The sequence below is a fragment of the Chanodichthys erythropterus genome, chromosome 6 (genome assembly GCF_024489055.1).
Source record: "Chanodichthys erythropterus isolate Z2021 chromosome 6, ASM2448905v1, whole genome shotgun sequence".
Lineage (NCBI taxonomy): Eukaryota > Metazoa > Chordata > Actinopteri > Cypriniformes > Xenocyprididae > Chanodichthys > Chanodichthys erythropterus.
Window position 1 is genome coordinate 3,578,025 of NC_090226.1, and position 18,097 is coordinate 3,596,121.

The 18,097-nt window shown below is 36.7% G+C and overlaps 1 protein-coding gene across 3 annotated transcripts; it reads left to right on the forward strand.

The window, feature by feature from the left end:
* The first annotated feature begins 134 nt into the window (after positions 1–134).
* si:dkeyp-61b2.1 (tumor necrosis factor receptor superfamily member 8) lies at positions 135–18,061 on the forward strand. 3 transcript variants are annotated; one of them, XM_067387753.1, is made up of 12 exons: positions 135–245; positions 2,108–2,153; positions 3,571–3,666; positions 5,422–5,611; positions 6,916–7,061; positions 7,152–7,277; positions 7,393–7,536; positions 7,618–7,749; positions 8,345–8,494; positions 8,938–8,957; positions 11,528–11,738; positions 16,907–18,061. In XM_067387753.1, exons 1-12 carry the CDS (start codon positions 150–152, stop codon positions 17,125–17,127), a joined length of 1,578 nt encoding a protein of 525 aa, XP_067243854.1. In that variant the 5' UTR covers positions 135–149; the 3' UTR covers positions 17,128–18,061. The 3 variants fall into 3 exon arrangements, with proteins under 3 accessions (XP_067243854.1, XP_067243855.1, XP_067243856.1); XM_067387754.1 differs by having other exon boundaries at positions 8,345–8,461; XM_067387755.1 differs by having other exon boundaries at positions 11,528–11,734; positions 16,907–17,075.
* The last annotated feature ends 36 nt before the right edge of the window (positions 18,062–18,097 follow it).

The following is an 18,097-nucleotide window of genomic DNA, read 5'->3' on the forward strand; positions in this document are numbered from 1 at the left end:
CAAAATAAAAAAGCTTGTAAAATGATATCAATGTGTTATTAATGACTTATTGATATGGACGTTTTGTTTTTTACACGTAGAAAGTTAATTGTAGCCTAGTGCATCAGTTGACGCCCCCATTGCTCTCATATATAAAGGCATCAAACTGAATGACACACATTTACTGCAGCTCTCAGAATCAGCATCTGTTCATCATGACACCATCTACCTCAAGAAGCAACACTTTTATTCTGCTCTTTTATCTGGTGAGTTTGGCTTTTCTTTCTATTTTCTTCCTTTCTGTTTTCAATAATATTAGTTTATCACGGGTGTTTTACAAAGGGACTTTTATTATTATTCTTATTATTATTGTCGCTGTAGAATTTAGCTTCAAAATAAAGGTTCCAATTAGCGCCAGTAAAATTTGATGCCACAGAAGTTGTTATTCAAGTTCCACAGAGTTTAACATTCTCTAGTTCTTAAGAAAACAAATATAATTTAACATCAAACAACTTTTTAGAATTCCAAACAACCATATACGTTCTAAATGGTTCTTGCTAAGAGGCATGAGTGTTAGAAATAACCTTTATTGTTTTATTGTTTAAAAAAAATCTTTAATGAGATTTTTCAAACGTTTTGCATGTGAAATCTGGTGACTGGTATTAAATATTCACACTAAGTAAAAGAGTTTAAACCAAGAGGCATTGAATGCAAAACACTGCTTCTCAGTTCAGCACACTGACCCTCTGAAAGGCTTTAACCAAATGCACTTCACAATTTAGTCACAAAAGAATTTCCAGTCATTTTAGTAAGAGGACAGCAAAGCATGTCAATTACTGGTAATCTTTATCTGTACCTACTCATTTCTTCCCTCAGATACAAAAGAGAGCTTTGAGTTGTGATAGCTCTACCACAATATGACCAAGATAAAATAACCGATCTATAAAAGGATCTTTCAAAACAGATCAGTGTGATGAACCCAGGTTAGAATGGACATTCAGTTTAGCTGGTTTGATATTACACAGGGATCCCCAATGCAGAACCAGCCCACATTCACAACGGGAATGAAACCGCGTTTCTTGACTTGCTTTTCATAAGTTGTTTCCCTGTACATTTCGTGTGGTTTTAGTGACCAGGTCAGAAGAGCAAACCTGATAAGAATTTTTCTGTGGGTGTTTCTCGGGTTGAGAAATTTCCATTTTGTGACCTGTCCCTTATCTGTTTGTTCCCAGGCAGTTTGACAAAAAATGATTGCATGTTTATGTGAATTTGGCAGTCAGATCGATTGACCTTCAGTGGCATTTTTCCTAGAAGTTAGTCGACAGGCACCTCTGCGATAGGGCAACACGTTCTGTTTGTTTTCAAATTGATTAAACCATATGTCAATTTCAGGCTCCTCTTGCCAGCTCATTTGTTTTCATTGGATGGCTTTTTACTTTAAGATACTCTAGTTAAAAGCATATGTCACAATAAAGGCTGTCAACAAGTTGGCAGACCTTCAAAACAAACACAGTTCATCATCAAATGACTCCTTAAAGCTGCACACCCTTCCTAGTAAATTGAATAATGCAAAGTTTATGAACTTTTCGCTATATCCTCTATTTAATGTCACAAGCTCATGTTACTACTTTGGAGTTCATTTGGGGTCAAACTTACCTACCTGTTTTTGAAATGATTATGCAATCCTAAAACTGGTCAAAACAAATCTCTTGGTTACAGCAAATGTATTGGAGGTGGTTTTTTTTAACCTTTACTTCTTTTCCTAAAGGCACTTAGATTCAGGGTGTGTTCACACTTGGCAGGTTCGGGTTCAATTAAAAGGAACTTGATTGCTCTATAGATATCGTTCGCTATATCTGAGGTGCACGTGCATACCCAAACGTTTTTTGGCAGATGCGATCATAGAGGCTTGCTTGCTGTCGTCACCTTGGCTGCAGCTGTGTATTTTCACTCAAGTTTAAACCTTAGAGTAAACAAACCTAGTTTACTACGTCCGGTTTAATGATCGACAGAATACAGAAAAACAAAGAAAGGCCAAAGAGATTTGGGACATCTGACATAAGTAACAATATGTATTATTAGGATCCATGTACACATTTGTATTTCCACTGTTGTTCTTCTTTTTCAGCTTTTTCCATTTATACAAGCCAGCTGTCCTAAAAAATGCGCCAATGGTAAGTTAACCACTTCCTGAGTTGAATTAGATCCGCCTATAGTACTTTGGGTATGACCATTATGACCCAATGACTGATCTCAGTCCATTACTCATGATATATCTTTAGGCTATTATCTTGAAATATCTGGAAGAAAAAAAAAGCCATGATAATGATAGTGGGAAACAAAAGTACACTTCCTTTAAAGGCTGATTGATGTCAATGACATTTAAACAGCTAGATCTTATGCAAACTCTGTGGTTGAACTTTCTGGGCTGTTTCACCTCACCATTATGACCACACCACTTTGTAAGCATTAACTTGAATGTGAAATGGTCTAAATAAAACTATACTCTAGACATTAAATGACCTTATAGCGTAAGCAGCATGACCTAATGTCCTTTCATAGTAAAAACAGTGGTTACTTGCTCAACCTTTCCACTTAGTCTCATGCAATTTTGTATTACACAGGCCTTGCGCTACAATTAGTGGTGTATTTTGAGTCGAGCATCCCTAGACAAATGCGAGAAATGATAAGGGTAGTTCACCCAAAAATGAAAATTCTGTCATCATTTACTCACCCTCAAGTTCTTCCAAAAATGTATGAGTTTCTTTCTTCTGCTCAACTCAAAAGAAGATATTTTGAATGATGCCGGAAACCAAACAGTTGATGGACCTCATTGACTCCCATAGTAGGGTGAATTCTGGTTGATTGGGACACTTTTTCCCAGTCGTCTCAATGGCAACTCATCTCAATTCACCCTTATTAATAACGTGAATAAATGATGACATTTTTGGCTGAACTGACCCTTTAAATCGTGCAGCTTGAGGAGAAGTGTGCTCTTACTTTATAGCAGTCAGACTCCTATATAGCTATCTAAAGACTAGAATATTATATAACCAACTCTTGGAGATGGGCTCTTTCAACTTGGGCAGTAAAAAACACCAAGAAACTATTCTGAACACCTTAGAAACCACACAGAAACCTTTTGGAACAGTCATAAGGTTTTTGCAACTCTCGTGTTTCCTTGTGAAATTGAAAAGTCTAGTGTCATGCTGCCAGTCAACATAGGTTGAAGTGACAGATGGGTTGTTTAAAACAGTCAATCTGTCCCTAACTTGCATTTACAAACATGAGCAGATCATCTCCCGTGTTTTTTAAATTTGACCAAAAGCTTGCACCATCTGTCAAAATAAAGCATTGACTTGAGCAAACTCACTATAGGGAGTTTACTCAGCCTTTAACTGAATGCCTTTCCCTCAGGTTTCAGAATGTCTGTGTGTTTGTGTATGAGTGTGTGCTTATAGAAACCACCAGTCACTTCAAAACTCTTGTAATCATGCTGCATAATGTGCTTTTACTCTTGCACATCCAGCAGAGTATCACATAAAGATTACTTTTGATGTCGGTGTTGTTTGTGTTCTGTTTCTCATGTAGGTTATAACGTACAGGATTGTAAGTGTGAAAGTAATTGCTACCGGGAAACCAGACAAGGAATCCAAACATGTCAACGCTGCACCAAAATGTGTTCTGGTTAGTGATTGCATTACATTTCCCAGCATTTGAGATGATTAATAAAGGGCCATAGATTAATGTAATCCTTTATTTACTTTCTTCATACATAAACCTGATCTTACTGTGTGTGACTCACCAGTGTGAATTATTACATTTCTTTACAGTTCTTTTTTCTATGTACCGTAATAATGGATAGATTGTCTTTCAACAATATGTTTTAACTTCCTCTGAAACATTATATTTCCGATGATGTTGCTAAGGACGTTAAAGAAGTTTCTGGCAGGGTAATAATCTGGAATGCCCACATTTCGTCATCCAATTCATTCACACTGGATAAAATCAAATGACACCCCATTTTGTCACTGGATAAAGTGAATATCCCATTTCACTCAGGAAAGTGTTGCCTTTTACAGATGTAAAAACTGACTGGGCATGTGATATAAGAAGGTAAACAGTCAATTTAATGTTGACTTTACCTCGTGGTAAAATTTTTGCATCGTCTTGCACGTGACAAGTGTTCTAAAAACGTGAAATTAATTTAATGTAAGTTCAAAAACGCATCTCGAGACTTTGCGTTCTTATCCATTCCACTGCTTCCACTCCATTCACGTTTTTCAATGTAAAAAACCTCCAATGTTAAAGACATGTTTTTGCATTTTAAAACTGCCTGGCATTTCATATTTGAGCACTGCGTTTTAAAGGCCCTCTGAAGTGCCTTGGAAAGACAGGGCGGGATATATCTAGAAGCTCCTCCCCCTTTTCAAGTGCCGATTGAGCTCGTAAAACCCAATTTTCCTCATAATCTCTAACCGTTTCTTCTCCATATTGCTTTAAAATATAGCATTGCTTGTAGAATTCAAATGTGCCTGAATGTTTTGTGTGTTTTCGCGAGTCTCTGAACCGGAGCAGACTGTGCTCGTGCTGTTGCAGTTCACGTGACACTAACATGAAAACGGACTTTGTTCGCGTCAACGGAAAGCATATTTACTGTCTGAATCGTTCCCTATCCTCTATATAGTGCACTATGTGCCATTCACCATATATAGAAACTAGTAAATTTTAAATGACTGATTTCAGCCACAGTCTGTTTATAGTGTAGGAGGGGGCGGGACTTCAGATTCTAGAGAGCATTTGATTGGACAGAAGATCTAATGAGAAGTCTGCTGTGATGTCATGAAAATCCGTGATCTATTTTAGCGGAAGTGAGAGACTGTAAGTTTTGAATGCTTATATCTCCTAAATGCGAATTTAGTCATTGTTTTGGAACACACCAGCTTATTCATAACCTTAAGGCTAACATATTCATACTAAAAGCTAAAAAACTTTAATTTTGCTTTAAGAACGCCGTGTCAAGTGTGAAAAACGCTGCAGAAGACGTGAGCGCAGCTCTCAAACACGTCTTTCTATGACGCAAGTTGCATTATGGAATGCAGAAACGCAAGATGCGGACCAGTGGAATGGAAACAAATGCAAGGTCTTGAGACGTGTTAAAAGTTGAACTTATTTTAAACTGAGCACCATGTTTTTAGAAGGCTGTGTGTCAGCGACCAAAGGTGTCCGTCTATGACTCATCTTTACATGGAAAAATGATAGAAGCAGTACAGTGGAATCCAAAAGCACTGTGTGAATTGTCCCTAACCTGGGTCAAGCGTACTGTGAAAAGCACACTTCAAATGGAAGGTTTTTCATACTAATAAAAAAACTGTAAAATGTATGGTTTTGAGAATTATTGTCATTGATGCTCTGTGTCTTTGCTTATTTGGGTGGAAACAGAGGATAAAAATCAGATGGAAGTAACTCCATGCACTCAGGAAAGCAATCGGGTGTGCTTCTGCAAACCTGGATTTTACTGTGAGGAAAGATACAATTATGAAACATACTGCAAATATCCATGTGTTGCCTGTGCGACGGGCAAATTCTCCAGCAAACCTTCTCTAAGCCCCTACTGCACGCCTCATAAAGAGTGAGTAATGTTCATACATATTAGAACATTCATCTATGGTCTGCATTAGTTTTTCCATAATACCTTTGAATATGTTAGAAGTAATGCATGCAACTTCCACAGATATGCATTATTGGGGCCAGAATATCTTGCTGATGGGCTCTTTTTTGACCTTCATGAAACTAGCACTGTGGCAACAAGTGTTTTAGGGGATTTTTTAATAGGCAAATGTGTGATTTAATTTTAAATTGCCAATAAACAGTTAGTCTTTTGTGTACTGTAACAATTCAGCAGGGAAAATTTGAAAAGAATGAACACAGCAGAAATTAATTTGAAAGTAAGATGAAGAGTAATGTCAAGTCAAGTCAAATTTATTTATATAGCGCTTTTACAATTGGTAATTGTTTCAAAGCAGCTTTACATATTAGAAAAAATGTCAAGGCAGTGTCACCTAGTTTCACTCTCTCTCCTATCTATTTTTTTTTCTCACTCACTTTCTCAATCTCGCTCTCACACATTTTATATCTTTGAGGTTTCTGCTTGTCACTTCTGTTTACAGTGCAACTTTAACATTCGGTTTGTTAGTACTACAGTAAATGGTTCATCATAACTGTAAATACTGCATCAGAGCCCCTTTGCTATTCACATTCGGAGAATAAACACACAGTCCCTGTGAAGTGTACAGACAGATATAAATGGTTAAATATGTGCGAGGAAGATGAGACTAATTCAGTATGCAAATTACAGTGAGAACAGCTCTGATGGTTACTTTTAGAATTCTGAACATTCTATCTGGGAAGGTTGAGGTTAACAAAAGCATACATAAGAGTGACTTATTTGCATATTTTCAACGACTTTATACATAGAAAGACGGTGCACTCGCATTATTATAAATGGGAGAAAGTGTCACTGAAGAGGCCATCAGAAGCTCTGGTTCCTATAGAAACAGTCTTCCTATAGAGATGCGCACTTGATATTAGCTTGATCCAGCCGTTTTTTTGTCATGTTTCGAGCGTTTGGAAACAACATTTATGAGAGCATTTTTGTCAGATTTCATTTGGTGATTTCAAATATGACATTTAATCTAAAGCTTGGCGAACAGCTTTGGAGAATTTGATGTCTCCCCATTCAAAGAGATAGGAGATGCACTTGCATGCCAGAGAGGCGTTTCAAAGATGGCCGCCGAGTGAAGTGACTTGTCTTAAAGGGACTTTGATATTATTTACTAGAAGGATTAGAGCAAACTCTGAACCAGTGCTGCCTTACAAACACACAAGGCTGAGCTGTTCTTGTCTCATGCATTCTCTCTGTGGCCTTTTCCGCAGTTGTGCTCGGTTGGGAATGAGGACACTGAATGTGGGCAATAAGACACATGACAGTGAGTGTGGATATGCAACAGCAAAGATGGAATTATTGTACACCCCCTCCAGCATCATTAATATCACCAATACAGCTTCCACCCTGATGACAGGTACTGTTGATATATGTTGTTTGGATATACAATCATGTCTTTTTGAAATCTAATGTATAAAATATTTGAATCTTAATGTGAAAAACATAGGGAGCTTGGTCGAAGAGAGCTCAACGACACAGGATGGAGAGAATGTGTATTCCACAACAAAGATGGCAGCGTCATCAACCCCCTCCAGTAACATCTCTACCAATACAGCTTCCACCCTGAGGAGAGGTACTTTTGGGATGAGTTGTTTGGATATGAAATTATGTCTTTTTTTGAAATCTAATGTTTAAAATATTGTTATATCTTTTATTATTATAAATATATCTTTAATAAAAAAAAATAGTAACCAGGGGTGGCTTGGTCAAAGAGGACACAGCGAAACAAGATGGAGAGAATGTGTATTCCACAACAAAGATGGAATCATCATCCATTCCCTCCAGTCCCATTAATACCACCTATACCAATACAACTTCCACCCTGATGACAGGTACTGTCCATATATGTTGTTTGGATATACAATCATGTCTTTTTGGAATCTAATATTTGAATCTTAATGTGAAAAACATAGGGAGCTTGGTCAAAGAGAGCTCAACGACACAGAATGGAGAGAATGTGTATTCCACAACAAAGATGGCAGCGTCATCAACCCCCTCCAGTACCATTAATACCATCTATAGCAATGCAGCTTCCATCCTAAGAGGTACTGTTGGGATGTGTTTGGATATGTCTTTTTGGAATGTAATGTAGCAAATATTTGATTCTTAAAGTGAAGAAAAAAAAAATAGCCTGTGGAATTGTGAAATAAAAAGTCAAAATTAACTTTTTTGTTTATTATTTTTTCTTTTTTTATGGGCAGAAATAACCAGATTTATTTAATGAAAAATAAAAAATATATTACCTAAAATTTGAAATGAATCATCAAAGAAAATCAAGCCTACTTTAGGACCATTACTTTTTTTTTTTTTTTGTAGCATTAGTTTCATGAAAATTATGCACATTTTTCAAATCCAAATTAAAGTATTTTTATAATATGGTAGTATTTTTGGCTCATTTTGGCTCTACAGCAGCTTTAAAAGAAAATGGCAGCTGAATCAGTTCAGCACTGATTAATCCAGTTCTGTTAGAAAGATCGTTAGTTATTAAATTAGTTTATTTAATCTATAAAGCAGTTCTGCAGAAAAACAGTGATGTTATCGTCCAGCTCATTTCAGTTCTCATCCAATGTCAGTGCAGTCAAATCAATAATACTGTTGAATATACAGTAATGACATTGTGTTTCTCTTTGTCATCACCAGAGGGCACAGCTCAACCCATAGACCAGGACAAAGAGAAAAGCCAGTTCCATTGGCTGCTGCTACTAATCTTACTTCTGATGCTTTTGTTCATGGCTGGGTTTTGTATGCTGATGAAAGGCAAGGCTCTGAAAACCCTTTCAAAATGCTTCGGTATGATATGAAGACTATAATGCATTGGATCTTTTGAATACTTCAGCATGCAATAGGCTACAAATCAATACAAATAACACAACCCTGCAATGATACTGTGTTTTTTTTGTGGAGTTTTCAAAAAATGAAATCTAAACCCAAGAAACTCCTTTTGAACCACAGCATTCTTTTGTCACGTCTAAAGTGCAGGTACTGGCTATAAGCGGCCTGGAATCCACCCAAGTCACTTCTTACAGTAAAATGAATTGCATTGTGTCTCACGTGCTTTAATTCCCATAAGGTCGCACTCAACATAAACATTCACAGCGTTTCAGAATGACATGCAATTAACACATCTGTTCAGCCTGAGAAACCACAGAACGCCCATTAGCACAAAACATACATTTCCTACATGAGCTGCTCTGACATGCAGCATATTAACTTATTTCTTGTTTTCATTTTAGGTTTAATAAAAGGAGAACATGTAAGTACTTTTTGAGATCGCATATCACAATAAATGAAATTAACTTGATTTTGTTCATATAGCCAAAGTGTTAAAGAGGACCTATTATGCTCTTTTTTAAAGTCTTGATTTTGTTTTTGGGCTCTACTAGAACAGGTTTTCATGCTTGAAATGTTCATTATTTTCCTCATATTCTCCATTGTTGCAGCTCCTCTCTGCCCAGTCTGTCAGTAACGCTCTGTTTAGTTCCTGTCTCTGTGAAGCCCCTCCTTCTGAAAAGCACAATGTACTCTGATTGGTTGGCTGGACCAGTGTGTTGTGATTGGTTAAGTGCTTAAAGCATGTTTGGAAAATGCCCCGCCCCTTACCATAACCGCCAGTTTCATCACACTTTAACTCAACCAGGCCCCGCCCCTTTATTTTGCGTACGCATTGGGTGGGAATTATTTACATGAGGAATATTGTGATGTGTTCATTCCTGGAAGAAAACTCAAGTCTTCACGCTAAAAAATGCTGGGTTAAAAACAACCCAAGTTGGGTTGAAAATGGACAAACCCAGTTTTATTTAACTCAACTATTGTTTAAAAATTACTCTATTGCTTGCTTAAAATTAACCCAAAATATTTATTAACATGTTTAGTACATGAACATTTATTAATAAGTTAAATGAATAATAATTAAACAATAAACATTAATTAAATTGCTTATTAATAAATGTTCACCTTTTGATTATCATTGTTGCCTCTAGTAATTATGTGTCTGATTTTTAATTCCCGACCTATTTTGTGTTCATTTCAAACCAGACATACAGTCATTTTTAAACAATAGTTGAGTTAAATAAAACTACCCAGAATGTTGGGTAAATATTTAAAGAATTAGTTCACTTTCAAATTAAAATTTCATGATAATTTACTCACCCTCATGTCATCCAAGATGTTCATGTCTTTCTTTCTTCAGTCGAAAACAAGTTAAGGTTTTTGATGAAAACATTCCTGTATTTTTCTCCTTATAGTGGACTTCAATGGCCTCCAAACGGTTGAAGGTCAAAATTACAGTTTCACTGCAGCTTCAAAGCGTTCTACACGATCCCAGATGAGAAATAAAAGTCTTATCTAGAGAAACAATCGGCCATTTTCTATATATATATATATATATATATACACAGATAGTGACATCCCCATTTACAGTAATTCAATGCAGTGTGTACAGAAACGAACTGAACAACTAGTTGTTAATGACGTTTTTTAACCTTCATTGGAGATGTGTCTCTCTTCTGTATGTGCTGTCAATTCACATATATCTCATTCAAGTTGCCAGATCTTGCTAGAAAAATCAGCGAACAAGAATAAGCCCATGATAAACCTAAATAAATCCAAATGCTTCATGCTGAAAATAAGACCAAAATATCGCGGTTCATGTCTGCTCACTTTAATAACTCCATAAACTGCTTTATGAGACGAGCTTAAACAACAAGCCTATAATGAGTGATCATGGCAACACAGATAGAGCGCGCTCTGTGTGAAACAGGCTGTACAAGCATAAACAAAACACGACGCCTCCGTTGAATGTGTTTGTGTATTTAGTTAAACTGCTGAAAATAACGAGTGTTTTGTCACTGTAATATTACTTTGGGCACACTAACGGATATCAAACACTAGAGACCATAGAACGTCGTTATGGTTTCCAAGCTGTCAATCATCGCATTTTCAAGAGTGAGTCGTGTTCCGTACACACATGTAATGATAATTCAGGGAATTCACTCCCGTTTTTAAATGCGGTTGTCACCCCTGAAACTTACAGTGTGTACGGGGCCTATTAGAATTCCAGCAGTGTAGACGCTGCTAAATGTATTACTGCCCTCCACAGGTCAAAGTTTGAACTAATTGTTGTATACTTGAACTAGCATATTGTATATGACAATTTAGTTCAAACTTTGACCTGTGGAGGGCAGTAATACACTTAGCAGCATCTACACTGCTGGAATTATAATAGAGAAGAAGAAGAAGAGAGCTGTTTCAAGATGAGCATTTATGGTTAAAATGTATAAAAAAAAAATTTTTTTGTAGAAAATGACTGATCGTTTCACTAGATAAGACCCTTATTTCTCGTCTGGTATTGATTAAAGCCTTTGAAGCTGCACTGAAACTGTAATTTTGACCTTCAACTCTTTGGGCTCCATTGAAGTCCACTATAAGGAGAATAATCCTGGAATGTTTTCATCAATTTCAATTTCTTTTCGACTGAAGAAATAAAGACATGAACATCTTGGATGACATGAGGGTGAGTAAATTATCATGAAATTTTAAATTGAAAGTGAACTAATCCTTTAACCCAACTGCTGGGTTAAAACAACCTAATCGCTTGGTTTGTCCATTTTCAACTCAACTTCAGTTGTTTTTAACCCAGCATTTTTTAAAGAGGCGTTTCAGGGAGTTCAGAAACAGTGCACACTGATACAGAGAATAACTCCCGCTGGAGGGACTTTGTGCTTTAGAACTTTGCAGACAGAAAGTTGAAGAAAAAAAAAAGCATAAAAGGTCCTCTTTTTAAAGTGAAACTTCCCCTTTAATTCTGTTTTATGGTCACTGTAGGAAGAGCAGCTGCACTCGATCGCAGGTGAACACCAAATTTTGTCCAATTCCCAATCCGGCATCTCAACAGACATGGAGACTAAGATACCGCTCGGCAATAATGTCAGAGAGGTCAAAAATCAGAATATGGAGATGACGCCCCAATCTGGGGTTGTGCGTCAGGTCACAGTCGAGCACAACGGGAGGGGTGAGAACGTCAACAATACTGTAGGTGAGTCCTGGAAGCCTTCTTTAGCATTAGAGTCACAAACATTATGTTGAACTTCATATTTGAATTTGCATTTGAACTGGATCATTGTCAAAGATTTAAAGGAATAAAAATGCTGTCAGAGCTTAGGAAGAAGCACAATAACTGGAAGCTTTCTGTGAGCTGCCATTTATAGAAAAACAATGGAAAAGGAGCGCAGTGGAATAGGACTTCACTTCTTGCCGTCTTTTTCAGAGGTTGACAGTATAAAGGACTGTTCACACCAAGAACAATAACTATAAAGATAAATATATTAGCGGTATTGTTCTGTTTATTATAAGCGTGCTTATAGCTGCCCTTTTAATGCAATTAATTTTTTTGACAGGAACGTTCCTTAATAAGCCTTTATCTGACCGAGTTCTGCTGTGCTCTAAATCACTCACAAATCTTATGATAATTCGATAATCTCCATTCAGTTTCACACAATATTAGTTGTTTTCATGCCTTTTGCACAACATTGCACCATTTCATGCTTTTCATCTTCAGAAAGATCTTTCTTCCTCCTCATATTGCATTAGAACTGTGACTTGCTTAATAATGTGGAACAACCTCTAAGTAGGGTTTCCATTGACCTGGCAAATAATTTTGTCTGAAATTGATACCAGTTATCTAAAAAGACATGGATAAATAAACAAACATACATTTTCTTAGAAAAACTAAAATGTTAAAATGTTTATTGTACTGAAATCTTACTGATATGTCACTTGCATAATAATTTGGAACGCAGTGTAAACATGAGTGGAATTTGCACCACAGCGCCCCCACACCTTGATGCTCATTACAAGAATAGCATGAATAGTTATCTTTATTGAAGTGAATTAGGTTTAAATCACCGTCATGCATGAATGAATGATATTTTTGCAATTTTACACATAATAATCCACGATGATCACATTACACAAAATTGAAACTGCACGTCAAAATAACACATTGTCAATATTTTTTGAGACCCCCCCCCCCCCAAAAAAAAAAAAAAAAATTCACAAATCATATTTTCAGGGGAGCACATGTTTTATTAACGGGAGCCTGTAGTTCGCACCCTGCTGAGTAAATGATGACATTCATTTTTGGGAAACTACTCACAAGGAAGAAACAGCTGCAATACTTTCCATAGAATATTTCTTTTTTGTTAGAACCAGCTCACTTAAGCAGGTTGGAACTTGAATGTTTCTGCTTTTGTGATGGTAACGTGTGATTAACTTGTGTTCTGTCACTTAACCTTTAGAGCAAACACACATTTCCTTGCACTTTATCTTGACATCCACTATTGTCTAAATTCTGATTTTCACTTCCTGTTACTGTATGTGGGGTTTTTTTTCTTTTACAACATAGGCACTTTTTTGTTTGTTTTGGATTTCCTTCTAACATTAATTTTTCAAGACTCAATAGTCTATAATAACAAAAACGTCCAAAAATGGATGTAAGATACTGAACCAGGAAAAATGGGGAGGGTAAAATCCAAGAGACCTTGGTAAACAAGCAATGCAAGTTAGCTTTTCTCTTTTCCTGTTGAAGTTGATACAAAATGGTAGGGTTCCTCTCTGTCTACCAGAGCTGATTCTCTCTATACAAAAGCTACGCAATTTGCGTAGGGCCCCCAAACCACCAGGGGGCCCCCCTTGCTCATCAGTATAAACATGATGACAATTTATAACATGCAAATATATGTGTGCTGTCTACTAAACATTGGCGGAGTCATGTGGAAATATTTGAATAATGATTTATATTTATTCAATAACTCGGACATGCAGTGCGCGAGTGCGGGAGATCGGCCGTCTTGACATGGCTATGGCCGCAAAATGAAACTTCTGGAACAGATAAAAAGTGCCAAGAATGAAGAAAGTGTGTATTTTTCAAAAAATTAATTTCTTATTTAGTCTTCTTGACAAAGCAATAAATTCAAGCAAGTCGTAAAGCAATACTGTAACTTTCGGTTGGTGAATAATCAAAACCTTCTTATGTGTGTTTCATAAGAAATAAACATTCGTGTTCAGTATTACACGCTGTTGTGTGACTAAAACAATATCCATTAGTATAAAATTAGCTCATATAGAGAATTATTGATATATTTCCGTATGTTTACCTAAGCCTTCTTCACTCTAAAAAATGCTGGGTTGTTGATTTGGGTCAAAATGGACAAACACAACCGCTGGGTATTTAATTAAAATATGTAACCCAATGATTGGGTTTGTCCGTATTCGACCCAAAATTTCAACTTCAACTTTTATTAATTTATATAACACATTTAAAAACTATTTTGCTGCCCAAAGTGCTTCACAGGCAGAGGAGTGTATAAAAGTAAAATATAAAAGATAAAACATATAGCAAAACAATACAATTTATTTTGCTGTCATCGAAAATTTGATTTTAATTTTACTTGCCAATTTAACGTGTTTTAACCCTCTGGGGTCTGAGGATTTTTGGGCCCTGGAGAAGTTTTGATATGCCCTGACATTTGTGCTTTTTTCAGTTGTTCATGAACATACTAAAGACAAAAGTGTCATTACACTGTATTCAGCACAAACTAGGTTACCATAATATGTGAGGAACATGTATGTACATGTTTGTGTTTTTGAAGGAATAACATTTATGAGTGGTTATTGAAAAAACAAAAAACTTAAGTCACTGAAATAAGACCAAAAAATTATATTAAATCTGTGTTCACAAGACTTCTGGGTAATTGAGATTGTAGACTAGAGTTTTTGCTTCAAAATTATGTAAAAATTACCCTGCCTACTCGTTCAAATAAAACAATATATTGATTTAGTTTTTGTAAGACACTTTTTGTCAAGAAACACAGTATGCGTGGAGGCGTGAATCATCATGAATAATGCTGTGATTCACACCTGAGAAGGCAAAAGATTCGCATATTAATGACCTGAAATGACTTGCATAATAATGAGCTCTTTCAGTCAGGTAGGCTGTGAAAAAAAACCCTGTGATTATGTCTCAAGCTCATCATGGTGTATAATGCTATTATATTTTATACTTTAAAATATAATGCATTTCTGTGATGTAAAGCATCTGAACATTCATGTTACCTCTATGGCATTTCATATAGGCTTTTAGCTTAAAAGCATGCACATTTGGAGAAATATTGATGGATTCTCATGTCATATATGTCAATTTTCTATACAGAGGAGTAATATTTATTCGGTATTTATTGTCATCACTATGAGCGAAGGATACTGTGTTTTCGATTCATAATTCATACACCTTTAGTCCACAAATGCCTCCTAAAGAAGAACATATTCCCTTTACATATTTATATGCATTTTTCATAACTTGCAGTTTGTTTCCTTAATGTTTTAATTCCATTAACTATAAAACCAGCAGTGCACCTTGCACAAACCATTGTAATTATTGGTTTATGCAATAATAAAGATTAAGGACATTTTGGGGGTTTTAAGAATGCACTGACAGGGGCACCTTCACAAAGTTTTGCTTAGGGCCCCCAGAAGTGTAGGATCGGCACTGCTGTCTACCACCTAGACAGTATTTTAAAGAGGCCAAATTATGCCCTTTTACAAAATCTTGATTTTGCTTTTAGGGTCTACAGCTTGAATATTCAAAAAACACATTTGACATTGTCACAGCACTTCCCTTCCTAGTCAGTAACTTGTGACTGTAGTTGGATAAGAATGCTTTTGGGAAACACACCCTTGTTTAGTTCCTGTCTCTCTGGAGCCCCTCCTTCCGAAAAGTGCTCTGATTGGTCAGCTGGAGCAGTGTGCTGTGTTAATAACTAACTCAACCAGGCCCTGCCCCTTTATTTTGCAAAAGCCTTGTGTGAGAATTATTTAAATGAGGAATATTGTGACGTGTTTGTTCCCAGAAAAAAACCTCAAGACTACACTGGATGCATTTCATGGAGTTCAGAAACAGTGACACTGATATAGAGAATAATGCCCGCTGGAGGGACTTTGTGCTTTGTAACTTTGCAGACCTTTTTCATGCTCAAACAGCAACATTACACACTCAAGATGAACTTAGAAAAAAGAATAAGACCTTTTTAAAGGAGTCATGAATTTAGAAATCCACTTTTCCTTGAGTTTTGAGGTCATCGTACTATAAGAATAAAATAAATTTCCGAACCTTGTTAGTCCAATAAAAGCTTTTAATGACACCAGACCTAGTGAAAGACTCGTCCTGGAGTGTGCCATGTCATAGACGGGGGAAAACCCCACCTCTGCAGAAGAAATCAACGCCTACTTCATAGTTGCAATGTTAGCCCCCCCCCCCACTGGCGTGTTAGTGAGATGAGGAGGAGAGAAGAACGATACAGGACTACCAGTGACTAAACTGTCAACTTCACCTTGTTTCTCTTAGTAGAATGAAAATAATCTGTTATTTAACAGTGATTAAATTATATATAGAAAACGTTCAAAGAACGCTCCCTTTATAAGCGCTGGAGCTGTCAATCAAACAGCGCAAGTTTATCGGTGACTGAGTTCTGGACTTGCGCCAAAACTCCCAATTATTCAACGAATCTCTTATTTACATTGCGTTTGCACTGTTAGTTATGATGAAAGCATTCGTTAGTGTGCAGAATGTGATCAGCTACAATGTTCATCACTGCAACCTTTCATGCCACAATCTAAATATAATGCTATAATCAACACTTTTTTCAATTAGTAAACCTTGAGAGCTGTAATAGTAAATGTGCTAAAAGTTTTCGAGAGAGTAATACTAAGCTATTTCATATGCAAAGATGTCAGCCAATCACGGCAGTGGGCGTTTACACTGAAGTCTCACAGCAGACACACCCCTTAAAACAGAGTGTTCAAATCTGAGGGCTAAAATCAGGGTAGGAAAAATGCCTTTTATTTCTAAATTATGACCATTTTTAATGTAAAAAGCAAGCTAACATTATAAGTGCACCCCAGGAAACATTATAAAACAATAAACAACCAAGTCCATGACCCCTTTAAGACTTAAAAGTTGCACACAGCAAGATTCTTTGCTTTGGACAAAATATATATATGATGCTACCATAGATTTGGGCTAAAAAAGGTACCTTAGAAGCCAGTATAAGTTTGCTGCATACATTTTTGCATTAAGAGGGCATAAATAAGGCCTGTTTGGATTTTAAGAACAAGTGTGTTGACTTTATCATCATTTGTCTATTTTAGGGTCCATCTACATCTACTCTCCCGGAACAGTGATTTTAGGCTCCAACTCGGGCGATAAAAAGGAAGAGGCAGGAGTTTGCGAAGAAGCCCGTCCCCTCATCGGCTCACCACAGCAAGAGTCAAATCCACCCTCACAGGAGGTCAGAATAAGAATGAGTGCACAGGAAGAGGCCAAGGAGGAACTGAGCTTGAGTTTTCCTGTGCCAGCAACTGGAAAGTGAGAACTTGAACATGTGGTTTCTTGCATCAACTTCAGAATTGCCTTCAAAAAGGTTCCAGGTTGAATCACAAGGCTGAAAATCACAAGTGGCCAGATGTAAGATCCCTGGTCGATCGAGGCATGATATTTAATGCCATGGTTATGGTTTCACTTCCTGAGGAACACGCATGCTGACATAATGTATAGGTTAGGCTACCTTGAATGAACTGTCGAGTCGAATACCGAATGCACAAATGTTCTTGATGGAGAGCGTCGAGTAATGAGTTTTGTTTTTTTGCACATCAAGATGATTTACGCTTAATTTACGTTTGTCAATTTTACAAGAAATGCACATCAGAACTGCTGCTGAAGCAAAAACATTTGATATCAGACAATGTGTTTTCCTCTTAGAAACACTGTATGAAAAATGTTTGCACAGGAGGTACAGACTAAAGGGTGAGAAAACACCCACGAAGGTGTTATGACTATGAGGTTTTCATAACATGTATCCTCTAAGACAGGCAATAAAACTAAAATGCAGGTGATGCACTTGAATTGTTTTATCGTTTAAGTGAGTGGTCAAGAAGTCACAGACTTCATCTGTATGTTTAAACACAGGCTTTTGTTCTAGCATGTGGGTGTTTAATATGCATGTCTAAAAATACCCAACCTCACCTCTGGAAAGAAGGCGTCTGATTTGACTTCTGTAGGAGTTCAGGGCAGGCTGCGTTTACCCTGCAACCTTCACAGCACATCTTAAAAAGGACATTTCTATATTGTGATAGAGTGCCTTCATACATCTCACATCCTCCATTCACTTTAGCATGTGTGTTTGTCTTGTTTTCAGTCTCAGCTTTATTTATTTTGGTTTCTTTTTCTTCATTGATATTTGTCTTTGGCAGTGTACATTGAGGTTTTGTTAATGATGCAAACTAATAAAAGCAAATAAAGTCTATTAGCCTACTTCAATTCTATCTATCTAATATATAACA

Bases quoted from the DNA above. Each gene is read 5' to 3' on its own strand.
- si:dkeyp-61b2.1 (XM_067387753.1), top strand. From the start codon at position 150: ATGACACACATTTACTGCAGCTCTCAGAATCAGCATCTGTTCATCATG. The intron at 246-2,107 runs GTGAGTTTGGCT...CTTCTTTTTCAG, and splicing joins TTATTCTGCTCTTTTATCTG to CTTTTTCCATTTATACAAGC. The intron at 7,750-8,344 runs GTACTGTTGGGA...TGTCATCACCAG, and splicing joins TGCAGCTTCCATCCTAAGAG to AGGGCACAGCTCAACCCATA.